Source organism: Phyllostomus hastatus, unplaced genomic scaffold (genome assembly GCF_019186645.2).
Source record: "Phyllostomus hastatus isolate PE091 unplaced genomic scaffold, TTU_PhHast_1.1 phas_contig_40, whole genome shotgun sequence".
Lineage (NCBI taxonomy): Eukaryota > Metazoa > Chordata > Mammalia > Chiroptera > Phyllostomidae > Phyllostomus > Phyllostomus hastatus.
Window position 1 is genome coordinate 42085405 of NW_025333872.1, and position 16864 is coordinate 42102268.

Consider the following 16864-nt stretch of genomic DNA (forward strand, 5'->3'; position numbering starts at 1 on the left):
CCATCCTAAAATAAACTAAAAATTAGAAAACTCCTACCAATGCTGCAGTTCTTTTTAAAAGTACAAAGCAAGGTCATCTGTAAGAAACATACAAATGCAGAATAATGAGAAGAGTGCGCCGCAGAGAAGAATGATATTAAAGGACTGACACACCACATGTCAGGGTTCAGCTGAGCTTAAGTATGCACTCCACATGAGGTCTCTTTCTACTCAAAGTTAACTGTACCAAACACAAAGAGATACTGCAAACCAAACTGGGTCACTATACTCTCTCCTCAGTCCCAACTGACAGAAACCAGAACACTTTACAATCAAAATGGGCCAATGTTTTAAGACCATGTAGATCTTCAGGCAGTATCACTTTTATTCTTAAGCAGTAGGGAACAAATCTGTGATTTTATTAAACACGGCAGAGTTATAATTCAATAGGGCTTCCTTCCCACACAACATACTTTTCCCCAAGCCCAGTATACAAGGTTACACTTTGCAATCCCCACATAAATTTCTCTGAACTAAAATTAAAAGGCCCTACTGAAGCCAAGTAGAGAAATATAAATCTATCATACAGACTAAGAAGTTATATGCAAGAATAAATATGCCCTGGTTGGTGTGGCTCAATGGATTGAGCGCTGACCTGTGAACCAAAGGGTGGCCAGTTCAATTCCCAGTCAGCACACAGCTGGGTTATGGCAGACCAGGACCCCAGTTGGGGGCATGTGAGAGGCAACCACACTTTGATATTTCTCTCCCTCTCTTCCTTCCCCTCTCTCTAAAAATAAATAAAATCTTTAGAAAAAATAATAAGTATTAAACATCCTAGAAATACTTTATATTTTATAACATTATTATCTGGGAGATTTTTTTTTTCATTTTACCTTTAATTTCAGTACCTATTTTATTCTACCTCAAACTATTCTTATTTGCATTAAGTAGTTTCAAAAACCATAAAACATTATACCTGCTTAGTTTTAAGACAAATTAGTTCAATTTTAACTAGCTAAGGATAATAAACAATACCTACTCTGGTAGCAGTCAAGAGACAGAAAACAACAATGGAAATCAACAGCCTGAAAGAAGACAGAGGAAAAAAAAACAAGCAAGAAGACTATATCTTACCTCTTGAAAAATATTTAATGATGCTGATGAAGACAGGCTATCAAAGCTATGGGCAATCCTATTACACCAATTCAGTAGATCCCTTAAAAAAAAAAAAAAAGATAAAAAGCCAAGAAATAGAAGACCATAGGCTAGGACATCAAAGGCATCAGTTTATGTGGTCCACTTAAGTCTGGGCACAACTGGCAACAAAATCTCTCCCTTTTTCTGGCAAGGAGAAGATAAGTACTGTCAGAGAAAAGAATAAGTGAGTGGTCCCAGTCCCTGCACCTACCAGGAAATGACTCATCACTCACTCATTTCTCCTCACCCACACCAGACAACACAGCAGGGGAGGGGTGCTAATCTCAGGGCAAAGTGAGGGAAGCTGCTCGTTTCTGATTCTCAATTCTCAAAGGGCAAGTCCACAATGGGGACCAGAGAGAAGGCACAGAACCCACCATACACAGGAAAATCCAAGGGTCTTATTGAAGACTACAAGTGTCACAAAAGGATAACCAGTGAAAAAACTGTCAGTAACTATTCCTGACTTTGCCTTTAAAAGTTATTTTTCAAAGCAAAAATAATGTTGCCTTTACAAGTCTTCATAACCAGTAACTATAGACATGAAAAAGGGATTTGACACCATGCAGCTGCCCAGAACTCTTAATTTCAAACATGACCTCTTTCTTGCAAGCATTTAGTCTAGCTGGTAAGAACTTTTGAGAGAAGCAGTTTTTAAAACATCAACTAAAAAAAGTGTTTACTCCAGTACCTCAGAGACAATTCTCTTCCCTCAAGGCTTAGTCTTTTGTTTTCTCTTCCGGCTTCTGACACTTCCCGAGGTGCCTGTTCACATCCAACAGAACCATCACTCCTGGGGTTATGCTTCTCTCCAGTAAGCTGGAGGTAAATGTCAAGCAAGTAGTCAGTTGCTGCCAAGAGGCTGGGGTATCTGCTCTGAAGAACCTGACAGAGTGAGGGGAAAAAAGCAAAGAAAATTTAGCAGCAGACACAGTGATTTTTAAAAGCACACGTAAACTGCTCCTGACAATAGTCAACCAAAAAACCACGTATCTCTATGAAATTTGTCATTTTTACCAAGTATAAGAACTTCCACCCTTACCCTCTGCCCCTTCTCCTTTCCTTTCCCCTTCAAAGACCCTGAATTTTTTCCTACCCAGAACTCAGTTGTCCGGCTAATTTAATCATCTGTGTAACAGAGCTTAAGATGCAAACACCAGGGTGGGTGGGCTGGAATGGGAGTAAAGGACAGAAAACTGTATTTGAACAATGGTTAAAATTTAAAAAAAAATTAAAAATAAAAATAAAAATGAAAAGATGCAAAAGCCAGATGGGAAGGTCTCTCCCAGCAACAAATACATCCAAGTCCCAGGAATTACTCACTAGGAAATCCAAAGTACTATTTACTGATTATAAATACAATTCTACTAACATTCACTGTGTCATTTTTCAGCCAAAAGCAAATTGGAAGTAGTCAACCGGAAAAAAAAAATAACCTTTTAAAACAGATCACAGTAAAAAGATGTAGGTGTCAAGTACTGACAAAAATCAGCTGATCTTTTAAAAGCATACAATAAAATTGAAAAAGCAGAAGATCCCATCCTATTCACTACAATAACTATCAAGAATTTTTTGTAGTATAATACTCAATGCTCATAATGATTCCAAGCTTTTATGATATAAAACTGTTCAACCAAATCTACTTGAGAAGTATGTACATATTAGAAATATTATCATCCAATGCATTTAATTTAGCTTGAAGAGTATATTGTGATTCCAATTTGTATATTAAACAATCCACATATTTGGTATATATTAAATCATCTCAAGTTGTAGATCTCATAGATTTTATTTCTTTATACCTTGTTTTATTGGAGGATTTTACAACAAATATTACTGAAAACAAACTTCAGATGGATTAAAATTAAATAAGGACAGAAAAGCATAATAAAATCAACAAATACAATTTAGTGGTTACACATGTGGATCTTTTAAAGTACAGAATATACATTTTTGTGTGGTGAACACCCACACAAAAATGTATATTCTGCATTTAAAACTGTTCATATATTTATGACCTTGTCACCACAAAATATAAACTATTTCTATCACCCCTGAAATAGAAAGCTCCCTGGTGCTCCTTTTATAATCAATCCCTTCCCCCAACCCTTGCCTCTGGTCCCTATGGTTTTGTTTTTAAGTCTGTCATTTTTATGAAATCATACAGGATGTGGTGAGTGGTTCAGGTTCCTTAGCGTGTTTTTGAGACTCATCCAGGCATTACTGCATGTATCAGTAGTTCATTTCTTTTTACTGCTGAGTAGTGATTTCATTATATAAGTATGCATATTTATGATGAAGGTAAGAAAAGCTATTTTTACTTGAATAAAAAAACTTTGTGAAGTTAAACACTTTAGTAAAACCTCAGTTACCAATCATTGTCTACACCTTAGCCAAAAAATGTCTTTTGTTATTACCATAAAATTTTAACATATCATTTAATAAACTAATCTGACATGATATGGCTCTGTTATCAAATGATATGCATTTTGGAGATTCATTCCTTTGATGAACATTTATTAAGTACTTACTTTATATGAGGCACTGTTCCAGAGAAAGGGAAACAAAATAAATAAGGAATGGAGTCTGCCCTTAAGTGACTCCTTCTGGCATAAGCAAATATGCAAGCAAATCAAGCCTGCAGCCCAAAGGTTAGCCCTGCTTGGGAGACCAGGGAGGTCTCATGGAGAAGATGCACCTGGAAGAGGTCACCAGTGGCTGTGAGTGGGCACCGCCAGCAGGCAAAGCAGGTCATGTAAGGTACCAGCAATTAAGGTACCTGGGCACAAAGGAGACAAGGCTTGAGAAACTGCCATGGGTGAGTTCCTGGTATGCACTTGGTATGAGACTAGCACTACGTTTTTTAAAGTATAATTTGGTATTTCAGCAAGAAAAAAAATAATCTTTCTAACCATAGGATGACTGGGGTTAATAACAGAAATGCAGATCCTCATTGCCCTATGAGGTGAGCATAGGAGATTATTTTATTTTCTCAGTAATACACACAAGGGTTTTTGGGGCTTTTTTTTTTTACCACCAGTCATTTATTCAGGAGAGGGTTATGAAGATTTATTACCAAGTCCAGAAGCTTAAAAATAACAAGTGAGCTTCTCACAGTCAACTAGCTATACATGACGCGCATCATTTAAGTGAATGGATGAATGCCCCTGTTGCTCTTCCTGTGAGCAGAATGACTCACTGCTTTGCATGACGGGAACAAAAAGTTAAGTTCTGTCTTGAACTTAAAGTACAAAATACAAAAACTAAAGAGTAGCTGTCAAATGTTCTCATCCTCTTAATCTTTAATAAATCACACCTACATATGAACTTTAGTCCTCTCCTTTAAAGAACAGACTGGAATTTAAATCTGAATATTAAACATTTAAGCATCTATAATTGCAAAAGAAAGAGCTGCATTACGGTAGAGCCATATAACAAACGTTTACAAAGCCCGGCACTTGAGTGCATGGTGGTGACACAAAGTTACTGGAGGAGCTTATAGTCAGGGCAGCAAATAAGGACCTATCAGACACAGAAATACACAGCTGGAAACTAGAGTGAAGTGAGAAACTCTCAAGTGCAAAATAGGCTATAGAATTATAAAATCACACTGGCAGGCAGGGCTTCTTAGAGATTACATGAGCAAGCTTTTTCTAGTTTTTTTGTGAACTAGATACCCTGAAAACCCTGCTAATAAACACCTAAAATGCTAGACAAAGTATTTGGAAAGATTGTCTTGTGTCGCTTATTATCTAAAAACTTACACTAAGAAAGAGCAAAGCACCCTTCCTCCAATGCCTAAATAATCACTGACAATGCTTTATTTGCCACTCTCCAAGATGAAGCACTGGAGAATGGGAAGCTTTCCAAGGGAAGAGGTAGATACAAAGGGAGGTGAGGGGTTAGCAGAATAAGATGAAGTACTGCTTAACAATCGATGATAACCACTGATACTACAAAGTGAATCAATGTATAAAATCCATAAAATAATTCATCTAGATTTTCATTAATATCCAGGTCAAAATGTGCATTGAAGTGTTAAGTGTAAAGGATAATTACGTTACAAATCAACTTAGTAGAAAGATCCTTTGGGGACAATTGGGGCAACAAATATGGTCTCAGAATTAAATGGTAGCAAGGAATTACTGTTTTCATTGGGCATAGTAATGTTATTGTAATAATATATGAAAATACCCATAAATTTTTAGAGATGCATGAAAGTATTTGGAGATAAGATGTTATGGGGTTTGCTTTTAAATATATTACCAAATAAAAAATACTAGATGAAGTTAACACAGTAAAGTGTTACCATATTAACTCTTAAAACATTAGGTTAATGAATATTTGGGGGATTCATTACATTACTTCCTCTATATTTAAGTATGGAACTTTTAACAATGAAGAGCAAAATACAAAAGCATCAGTATTTTCTAATAACCACATACCTCACTCAGTTCTGTCTTATCCATGTTATCCAGGTGAATTTTGGTCCAGTATTTGTCTAGCAGAGTAGCATGACTATTTAGTGGTCGATACCAATTTCCTCCACAGCTCAAGAGTCTGTGTTTTAAAATTTAAAAAAAAAAAAAAAAAAAAGTCACACAAAACTCCCAATTTTAATCATGAATTACAGCCCTTGTTATCTCTTGCTAGACATTGTCTCACATGTAATAGAACTCACATCCCTTCTGGTACCGATGCCACTATGTTCAGCTTCCAGGGCAGAAAACAAATGAAAGGCTGTCAACGAACTTAAGTTTGAATCTTTCCTAAGGGGGTGTGAAAGACCTTTAATCAAGTAATTGTCAAGTCACTGCAAACAATCTATTAGCTGTTCAGATCTCAATTACATGCTTCTCTTCCTTAGGACCTAATTTCAGGAAAGAGAAAGGCCTACAGCATTAAAGTCCACTGCTTATTCCCAAAAGTGACATACCCAAAATCATTAAAAATTTCTGAGGGAATACTCATGAAACATATACTCTAGGCAAGCCACAAACTTACACCAAAGCCATTTGATTTAACCCTCACAACTGCCCCAAGGGGACCGTGCTCTTCTTTTCTTCTAATGTGTAAGGAAGAAAACAATGTCCTTGGCTCACTCAACCACGAACACAAGTGGCAGAGCTGAGAACTGAATTCAAGTTTGTCTAACATCTTGCTATGCTGTTCCAGGACTTTCTGGGAAATGTACCTAGCAAAAAAGAGCTTCACTACCTCTGTAAATAAAATCAGGCTCTATTAAAATTAACAGGACCACATCCCACGTAGGAATGAATATCCACTGAGGTATAATAAACACTAATATAATCATTAGTTTCACTCCTGGGAATTTAAACAGCTTGAAGAAGCTGTAAAGGTATAGACTAGCAGCAGGAAGTAAACCAACTGCCTTCGTGTTATTATAAACTGCAATCAGGAACATATACTAAGTTTGCTTAGGTTTCAGTCTCTTGTTGATGCTTATATTCAATTGAAATCTGTATGTCATTATCACCATCATCCTGGCTAGCCACTAGTTGGGCACTTACTATGTGGCAGGTCTTTAATGCAAGTCATTTCGCTTCAACTTTACAATTTACATTAAGTTGTAAAGTAGGTACTGCAATCAGACAAACAAGGTACACACACAGGTACAAAGTAGTAGCAGCAGGACTCAAATCCAGGGCTATCTGCAATAGTCTCACCTCTGATAATTTTTGAAAACATGAAAAGAAGATAAAAAAATTTTAACTGGCTATTTATTTATAAATAAGTGGGGGCAAACCCCTTATTTTCTAAATTAATTATCTCCATTAAATGTAGTTGGGAACAAGAAGGTTGGATCTGTCATCAGTTCCAACTAACCTTGCCTAAAATCAGCCCAGAGAACTCTATTCCAGGACTTTTGGATCCAGCACTCTAGTGTGTAGACTTATGAGGCAGAGGCTCCACAGTGGGAACAGAAAGGTTAATGCAACATACCTCCTGGTTGCAAAGAACTGAAATCCAGGAGCCACTTTTAGACAGTCACCTCGGCCAGGAATCAAGAGCTCTCCATTCTCCAAGAGAGGGATCAGTACAGAAACCTAAATCACAAAACCCCACTGATAAAGCTATTAAGACAAAGTAATAAAACAAAACAAAAAAACAAACAAAAAACACCCCCTCTCCAAACAATGAACATTCTTGAAAGAAACCCCAGTTCTCATAGCATCAACTGGGATCAAAAGGCAGATGGGCAAGGGTGGGTCACCTACACTCCAGCAGAACAATTTATTCATTCAACGCTCATTGAGTGCCTGCTATGGACCAGAACCAAGCAAGACACTAAAAATCCAGACATGACTGAGGCTTTACACCCTAGCATCTAATGGGAGATAGTCATGCAAAGCACCAAACAGCAGGACCAGTGTGACTCCAGGGACGTACAAAGCGATGGTGAAGACAGAGAGTGGCTGTAAATCAGCACGGCATGTTTAAGAAGCAGGGCAATGAAGCCGTCCCAGAGGAAATGACATTGACTCCATCTTAAAGTATAAGCAGGAATTAGCCAGGTTTGGTGGGAGTGAAATGCACACATACTCCAGGCAAAATATTCAAATGGATAAAAAAATATATATCTAAGAGTGTGGCATGAGAGGACTCTGTTGTGGTTAGGGCAGAATGTGCATATGAAATAGCAGAAAAATACAAGGCTTCTAGATAGATGAAAAAAGGCCTCCTGTGTTAAGGAATTTGAGTTTTTTCATGAATTATAGAGAGGATTTTAGCCTGTCAGAAAACATTACATATTTTTTTTTAATTTTAGAAAACCAACTATGTAATACTATAGAAGACAAACTAAAAGGAAATAACCTGGAGCAAAAGACGTGAAACAGAACACTAGTCAGGTAAGAGAGGTTAAGAGGAACAAAAGGAAGAAAGGAAGAAAAGGAAAAAAAGAAGCCCTGTGCTAAGGCAGTAGGACAGGAGAAAAGAGACTAGAGAGATGAGGAAAAAGTCTAAGCAATGTAAGACTGAATGAGACTAGAAGAGAGAGGCATCAAACTTCTGGCTTCGTAACCGTGGGACAGAAAAGGCTGTTTTGAGGAACAGCAGACAAATTCCATTTTGGACAACTTGAACTTGCACCAGCTTAGGAACATCCAACTAGAGATATTGCAAGAAAAGTGTGGACTACACATATGCATCTAAAGGAATCTGAGTTTACAGGGGAAGTTTGAAAAGAAACAAAAGTAAAGAAGCCAAGAAACGAGTGTTCAAAAACATCAGACATAATTTTCACTATTTCATTCATGGCTAGGAGCTGAAAGGAAACCCCAAAATAACATAGGGGCAACTGCAAGATAACACCATAATTTAAAACTAAAAAATTAATTAATTGATTAATTAAAAAATCAACCTGAAGGAGAACTGTAAAAGTTGCCTTAAAATACTGGGTTAGCCAAAAAGTTATTTTCCCCACTGAAAGATGGTTCTAATAGCTCTTGTCTTTAACTTCACTCGAAACAGTTTTGTTAGGTTGTATTGTGACAGCTGTCATATCAGCATGCATTTTTTAAAAAACTTATCAAAACTGGTGAATTTTTGTGTAGCCATTTTAATATTGAAGATGGAAGGAAATAAGTAATATTTTCAGCATTTATGCTTTATTATTTCAAGAATGATAAAAAAGGCAACTGAAACACATAAAAAGATTTGTGTAGTGTATGGAAAAGGTGCTGTGATAGATCAAATGTGTCAAAAGTGGCCCTGCCTGGTGTTGCTCAGCGGATTGAGTACCGGCCTGCAAACCAAAGGGTCGCCAGTTTGATTCCCAGTCAGGGCACATGCCTCAGTTGCAGGCCAAGTCCCCTACTGGGGGAGTGCAAGAGGCAACCACACATTGATGTTTCTCTCCCTCTTCTCCCTCCCTTTCCCTTTCTCTAAAAATAAATAAATAAAAATCTTTTTTTAAAAAGTATCAAAAGTGGTTTGTGAAGTTTCACGCTGCAGATTTCTCTCTGGACAATGCTCCTAAGTTGGTTGGGTGGACCAGATGAAGTTGATAGCAATCAAATCGAGACATTAATTGAGAACAATCAACACTATAACAACATGGGAGATAGGTGACGTACTCAAAATATCCAAATCAATAGTTACTGGTGAAAATGAAAAGCATGTCTTTTATTTTATAGAAAAACCATACGGACTTTTTGGCCAATCCAGTATTAGCTGAGCCCTGACTGGTGTGGCTCAGTGGCTTGGGTGTCTTTCTGCAAACCAAAAGGTCACCATTTTGATTCCCAGTCGAGACACATGTCTGAGTTGCAGGCCAGGTGTCCAGTTGAGGGTGTGTCAGAGGCAACCAATAGATGTTTCTCTCATACATCGATGTTTTTCTCCCTCTTTTTCCCCCCCTCTCCAAAAATAAATAAATTAAATCTGGCTCTGGCTGGTGTGGCTCAGTGCCCTGAGCACCGGCCTGCAGACCAAAGGGTCACCAGTTCAATTCCCAGTTAGGGCACATGCCTGGGTTGTGGGCCGGGTCCCCAGTTGGGAGCAGGTAAGAGGCAACTGATCAGTGTTTCCCACCCTTTCTCCCTTCTTTCCTCTCTCTCTAAAAATAAATAAATAAAATATTTTTTTAAATTAGCTGAGAAGTTCTGGAAACAACTAAATAATAATCAAGGAATCCGGGTATGTTTTCTAAGTAAACACATCTTCACTATAATGATAATTACGTTTAAATCAACTGAACAACACACCTTCTGAAAACAAATGTTACTGACAGAAGGAGAACTGTCTGCACAAAATGGAACTCAAAGTACAGGAATTTTCTGATGTTTACCAGACACTGCCAAAAGAAGACCAAGACAGACATCTTCAGTTAAGGTAGGCCTTGAATTTTACTCATCAAAGAATGTTCTTAGCTCACCTTTTGTGAAATGGGTCACATATTCTACTAAATGAAACAGTACAAGCAAAACTGTATCAATTTTCTATCAAATAAGAAATCAGCCAAGTAATTCAAGAGCTCAAGCCAGATTAGGTAGTCAATCATGAATGATTTTCTTACAATGTATCTCTAATCAAACACCTATGTTTAAATCATTCCCTAGAATCACTACTAACAAAATGCTCTTCAAAGACAGGAAAATTAGTGATTAATTAGTGAAACCACATACCACATCTAAGGGGGCATAGTCAATATCCTCCAGGAGGATCCAGTGTCCCTTTGTGGCTGCCTGTGTCAGGGTGCCAGGCTGCCACACAAACTCTCCTGGGACATCTGTGCAGCGATACATTCCCAACAGCATCTGCAGAAAGAGGATAAAGTAGCTACTCAAATCAAACACCTGAGATGCCACTGCTATATCATTTGATTAAATCCATTAAACTTCTACAGGGATATAAGCAAGCTCTTGAGGTTTTTAGGGCTTGGTTCCATCAGTTATGAAAGACCAGTAACTATTCTCATAAACCCTTAGCAGAAACAGTATTTTAACGCAAATATTTACAAGCATGCTAATTCCAATTACCTTACTGTCGGTCTGATCTCCAAGCTGGACTTTGAGAAGCTGAGGTGGCTTCTTTCTACCTGTCATTGCAGCTAAATGTTCAACTAAGGAAGTTTTGCCACATCCTATGGGTCCTTCCAACAACACAGCATTCTGAGAAGCCACAGCCATAGCCAGGTTCTGAAGATTTTTGCAGACTGACTCAACCAGCACATAAGACCTAAAGGCCAGCTCCTGTTCACGAGAAGAATTCCTAGTACTAGCCTAAGGAGGCAAGTGAGAAATAAAAGGCATGTCAAGAATGTGTCCTTTATCCAAAAGGCACAGGTTAATTAAATTTATACAACTATGCTCCCACTGACCTTTACATAAACCTCTGCCAATAAATTAGTAGTACCAGAAAGATAATAACAATAAGTATGTTATCCAAAGTAAGGATCTGATATTTTTCTTTTCTTTCTTCCTCAACCCCTGCCTTGGCAGGAGGAAGGGAAAAATTCAGTAACAAATTTAAGAAAAAGTCTCTCAAAGTTTAGAAAGCCAAAAGATGACACACAGGGGGTGAGACATAGCACAACTGGATTATTTTATTTATTTTCCTTCCTCCTGCCATATTCTAGGATTTCACATCTAAGACCAAGAGTGCACACAACAGTCCTAGCTGGGTAGCTCAGTTGGTTAGAGCATCATCCCAATACTCCAAGGTTGCGGGTTCATTTCCTGGTGAGGACACACACGTGCAAAAATCAACCAATGACTGTATAAGTAAGTGAAACAAATCAAAGTTATTCTTTCTCACAAAAAAATGTACACGATACATTTCTAAGATAATTAGGTAAATGTGGACACTAAGAATACATTTTATATTATAAAATTATTAAAATTTCGTCAGATATAATGAAGAATATGGGTTTTTAAGTGCTTTTCTTCTATATATAGATTAAAATATTTAGATAGGAACTATCTGGGAGTTGCTTTGAAAATAAGATGGTGCAGGGTAAGTATGCAGAAATATAAATGAAACATAATTGATCACACATTTATAATTACTGAAGATGAGTGATGAGTAGATACATGGGGATCATTATACCACTGTTTCTATTTTGGAATGTGTTTAACATTTTCCATAAAAAAAGCTAAAAATTTAAAATAATGTACCCAGTATGTTTAATTGGTACCGAGTTTCAGTTTTGCAAGGTGCAAAGTTCTGGGGTTTGCACAACAATGTGAATATACTTAACACCACAAACATGTACACTTAAAAATGTTCAGGATGATAAATGTTATGTGTATTTTACCACAATTTAAAAAAATTTGCCCCGGCTGGTATGACTCAGTGGGCTGAGCACTGACCTGCGACCAGAAAGGTTGCCGGTTCAATTCCCAATCAGAGCACATATCTGAGTTGCAGGCCAGGTCCCCAGTTGGGGGTGTCCGAGAGGCAACCGATTGATGTTTCTCTTGCACATCCATGTTTCTCTCCCTCTCTTTCTCCCTCCCTTCCCCTCTCTCTATAAATAAATAAATAAAATCTTTTTTGTTTTGAGTAATAATGTACCTAACATAAGGAAAATGTACCTAATATAAGGAAAAATGATCTCTTGGAAAAGTAAAATGATTATTAACTTTTAAGGAATAGTACCTTTCCAAACATGGCTACTCACCTAAAGATATGTGAGGACAAAATAAAATTCAGGGCTGATAAAGTTCTTCACAACTTTCTGAAGACTGATTAGGAATTTAGCAGGTGGGCCGAGCCACAGGACCATTCTACACTCTGCCCTAGTGCCCTGCCACTGCTACCCAGCATCAAGTCCATCCCAACCAGACCCTACCCTATATTAAAATTCTAATGCTCCAGACATAATCTGTATTAGGAGTGTGGTTAAAGAGAGGAGGAAGGTGTCTTGGTGACTGGAGTGAATCACAGGGGCTTTGGAAGTGCTGGTACCTTAGTGCTGGTTACACAGATATATTCAGTTTATGAATAATCACTAAAATGTATACTTAAGACATGTGCTTTTTTATATGTATACTGTACTTCAATTTTTTTTAATTGCACTACCCAGTGACAAACCTAAGTTTCAAAGAATGACCCAGGACTTGTTCCAAGGAAAAAAACTGGGTCTGACCAAAATACCGACTGATTAAAGACTGCTGGGGGAAACAGAAAGTGACTAGCTCCCAATGGTTCCAGATTATGGAGCCAGATTATGAACTATAAACCTTTCCAAAGTGTGGTCTGGAGCCACATTCTTGGAAGGGTCATTTCATATGGCAGGGGGGAGCTCTGTACAGATTCCAGACTTCCCCAACACAAAGAGAAAACTCTCGTAAAAAGAGGCGGCTGGGACTGAGACCTGGGCCTAGCCCTGTGTCTGCCAAAGTGCCAAGGGTGCCTGAGCAAGTCTGTCTGCCTTTGTTTTACATAAATATGGTACCACAACATACACCACCCAACTTCACATAGCTGTCACAGCAAGTAAAAGAGAGGGTATATGAAAGTGATTTGCTAAAGTTAAGAGCATCACACAAGCATTGTTACTGTTTCTAATTTAACATTAAAGAGGGACAAAGAAAATAAGACAGGCAGAGCCATGAGTAAATTTCTCTTAATCCATCTTCTGTAAATAGAACAGCAATTTGGCAAACTCGACATGGCTCTGCATTAGAAGTGTTTAGAAGGGGGAAGGGAGCACATACCCTTCCTATTGATGCCAACATACCTGCTCTCCAGGAGTTGGTGGCTGCCCCGGCAGCACCACGCCACAGACAGCGGTCACCCTGGAGGATAGGTCAGCTGAAACAAGGTGTCCCTGTAAGTATTGCAGCTCCTTCTCCTTACGCCACAGGGAAGATTCTGGATTGGCCAAAACCAAGGCCTTTTCCAAATCCTGCAGCTGGGCCTCTTCCAGTAACCTGAGTAAAATGAGGATCTCATCAATGACTTCAATCCAGAGTGAAGCTGCATCAACACTTCCAAAAGTATTCCTGCTTACCTCAACCTGAAATGGATCAGTTCCTCACTATTAAAAATCTTCTTAAGGAATGATAATTTGTGCTCTTCATTCATACAAGTTACCACAGCAAGACAATGGGCTGTGTACCTGGAGAAAATCAAAGTATATAAATTTACAGCCTGCAGGTGATTCTAAAGAAAAAAGAAAATTTGCTAGCGAACTGAACAGTAAAAAAAGGAAATCTTACAGAATTAACATAACACATATAAGCAAAAATATAAATCAGGCATAATGAATTCACTTACAGAACATGAAAAAGGTGCAACTCCACTCACATCATCTCATTTTTCTCTCATGTGATTACAGATTAAATAAAGGGAGTATGAACACAAAAGGCACCAGCACAAAGATAACAAACATTAAATGGTTTTCTTCCCCTCCTTATGCACACAATTCTACATTCCCTCTACCATTCCCACACTAGAAGCACAGGGAAAATCCAACAGCTACGCACCAGCGGACCAAGGTGTCATGGCTTCTGAGGAGAGGAACACACACACTCCAGTCCCAGAGCTCCCGGAACACAGACTGCTCATGCTGCAAAAACTTGTAGGCGGCTTCCATTAGGTCCCGGAGCTTCATCCGCCTGCGCCCATAGCGGACAGGATTAGCATCTGAACTCTCTAGGAAGAGTCTTTGAAAGACTGGAGAAGTGTCCTTGAAATACCTCAGGGCAAACCTTCAAGAAGAAAGTATTTTCATTTGTTGGTGAGGATATCAATGTATGTATCTCCACTTTGAGACAGGACAGCAGAACCTAACAGGAACTCCCAAGGGTCTGAGAGAAGAGACAGATTCTAAAGCCACCTAGTCCTGAGATTATACCTGTTCAAGTTCAGGAACCAGGATCATGGCAGGAGATATCTAAGTGCTTACTACTGAAAATGCACTAATTCTCAACAAACATTTTTTGACTTCTCACTATGAACCAGACACTTAAATCCTGGAGATACAAAACCAAAAAGATACTTGCTTTCTTGAGGAACTTGCTTTCTGTAAGTGGATGTCTTCCTTACACCCACTTACAGAAACAATGAGAGGCGCACACACACCAGAAAGGACAGAACCTGGGGGAGTTGAGAAGAGAAACCTTATAGTAGGGGAGCTGAGAGAGGGATAATGGGGAAAATAGGGGAAGGGATGTTCCGTGTATAAAGGACTCATGGACAAGGACAAAAGGGGCCGGTTTGAGGTGGGAGGCGGACATCATGGGGGCAACTAGAGACAACTATACTTGAACAACAATAAAAAAATTATTTAAAAAAGAACAGAAACCTTGTTTGCATCTTAAAAAGCGAAGAGGAGATCCTCATGAAACAAAAGGCAGTTAAGATGGGAAAAGAACAAAAAGATACAAGACATATGAAAAATAATTAACAAAACAACAGTAAGTCCTTCCCTATCAGTAATTACAAATTATTTAAACTTTCAATCAAAGGACACAGACTGGTTGAATGAGTAATTTTTAAAAAAGCTCAAACTATATGCCATCTGTAAGAAACCAATCTGGATCTAAGGGCACATGTTGGAAGTGAAGAAATGAAAAAAATCTATGCAAACAGTAACCAGAAGGGAGCAGGGCAGCTGTATTAACACCAGACAAGACAGACTTTCAATCAAAAACTGTTAATAGAGACAAAGAACAACATTACAGAAGGACAAGGGTCAATTCACCAAGATGCTATAACAACTTCAAATGTTTATGCAGCGAACATCGGAGTTCCTAAATACATGAAACCAACTTCTGACAGAATTGACAGGAAAAATGAACAGCAACACAATAGTAACAGGAGACTTTAACACCTAACTTCCAACAATGGATAGAACAATAATATAAAAGATTAGTCAGATAACAGAGGCTTTAAACAACACGACACACCAACTGAACCTAGCGGTCATACAGAGAATACTCCATCGAACAAATGACAGCAAAATATACATTCTCCTCTCGTGTATATAGAATATTCCCCAGGACAGACCACATGTTAGGACACAAAACAAGTATCAGCAAATTTTAAAATATTGGAATTTCACAAAATGTCTTTTCCTATCAAAATGGAACAAAACTAGAAATCCATAGTGGAGGCTTTCTTCCTCTTCTCAACAGCACCTTTCCCTTCCTCCACTTCTTCCCCCACAGGCATGCATCTCCTAAACTCTAAGGGAGCCCATCAGCCTTGCAAACCTGGGGAGCGCAACTGCATCTCCTAAACTCTAAGGGGGCCCATCAGTCTTGCAAACCTGGGGAGCGCAATGGGCAGTGTGCAGCTCATCCTGGGCTAATCCCCAGAACCTGTCTCCAAGGCCCCCTTTTCCCTGACTTCTCAGGGAGCCAAAGCAGCCCCACCTCTTTCCTGGTACTTCGTCTGTCCTAAACTCTTCCTTGTTCACTCTCTTTGGCTTTAATAAAAGTACTCTCAAAATGAGAAATAAAAGAAGAAATCCATAACAGAAGGAAAATGGGAAAATCTTTAAATATGTGGAAATTAAACAACACACTCTTGAAAAACCAATGGGTCAAAAAAGTCACAAACAGAAATTAGGAAATACCTTGAGACAAATAAAAAAAAAACAAACAAACACCACATCATACAAAAACCTATGTGACACAGCAAAAGTAGTGCTGAAAGGGCATTTTATAGCTATAACTGTGTACATTAAAAAAATCTTATTAGCAACCTAACTTTACATCTCAACTAGAAAAAAGAACAAATTAAACCCAAAGCTAATAGAAAAAAGGAAATAGACTACAGCAGAGAAAGAAAATAGAAAAACAATAGTAAAAAAAAAAAATTAAATTAAGAGTTGGTTTTTGAAAACATCAAGAAAAGTGATAAACTCTTAGATTAGGAGAAAAAAGACAAATAACTAAAAACAGAAATAAAAGAGGTTACACTATCATGCATGCCACAAAAATTAAACAAATTATAAGAGAATATTTTGAATAATTATATGTCAAAAAAATGAATAACCTAAGATAAATGGATAAATTCCTAAAAACATACAACCTTCCAACAGTGAATGATAAAGAAATAGAAAATCTGAACTGACCAATAAACTAGTTAGGAGACTGAATCAATAATCAAAACCTTCCCAACAGGGAAAAGCCCAAGATATTCACTAGAGAATTCTACCAAGCATTTGAAGTTAACACCTATCCTCTTCCAAGTCTTCCAGAAAGCT

At 38.0% G+C, this 16864-nt stretch overlaps 1 protein-coding gene across 7 annotated transcripts in view; it reads right to left on the reverse strand.

The window, feature by feature from the left end:
• MDN1 (midasin AAA ATPase 1) overlaps positions 1–16864 on the reverse strand; it is a 139026-nt gene that overhangs the window by 110503 nt on the left and 11659 nt on the right. For all 7 annotated transcript variants that reach the window (XR_006786102.1, XM_045842555.1, XM_045842556.1 and 4 more), the window contains exons 3-11: positions 14136–14360; positions 13661–13768; positions 13388–13580; positions 10683–10925; positions 10329–10460; positions 7144–7247; positions 5625–5739; positions 1871–2064; positions 1117–1198 (exon numbers count right to left, since the gene is read on the reverse strand). Coding sequence is in view for 6 of the 7 variants with exons in the window: in XM_045842555.1 (XP_045698511.1) it covers positions 1117–1198; positions 1871–2064; positions 5625–5739; positions 7144–7247; positions 10329–10460; positions 10683–10925; positions 13388–13580; positions 13661–13768; positions 14136–14360 (1396 nt within the window). In the remaining variant the exon portion in view is untranslated. The remainder of the gene's footprint in view (positions 1–1116; positions 1199–1870; positions 2065–5624; positions 5740–7143; positions 7248–10328; positions 10461–10682; positions 10926–13387; positions 13581–13660; positions 13769–14135; positions 14361–16864) is intronic.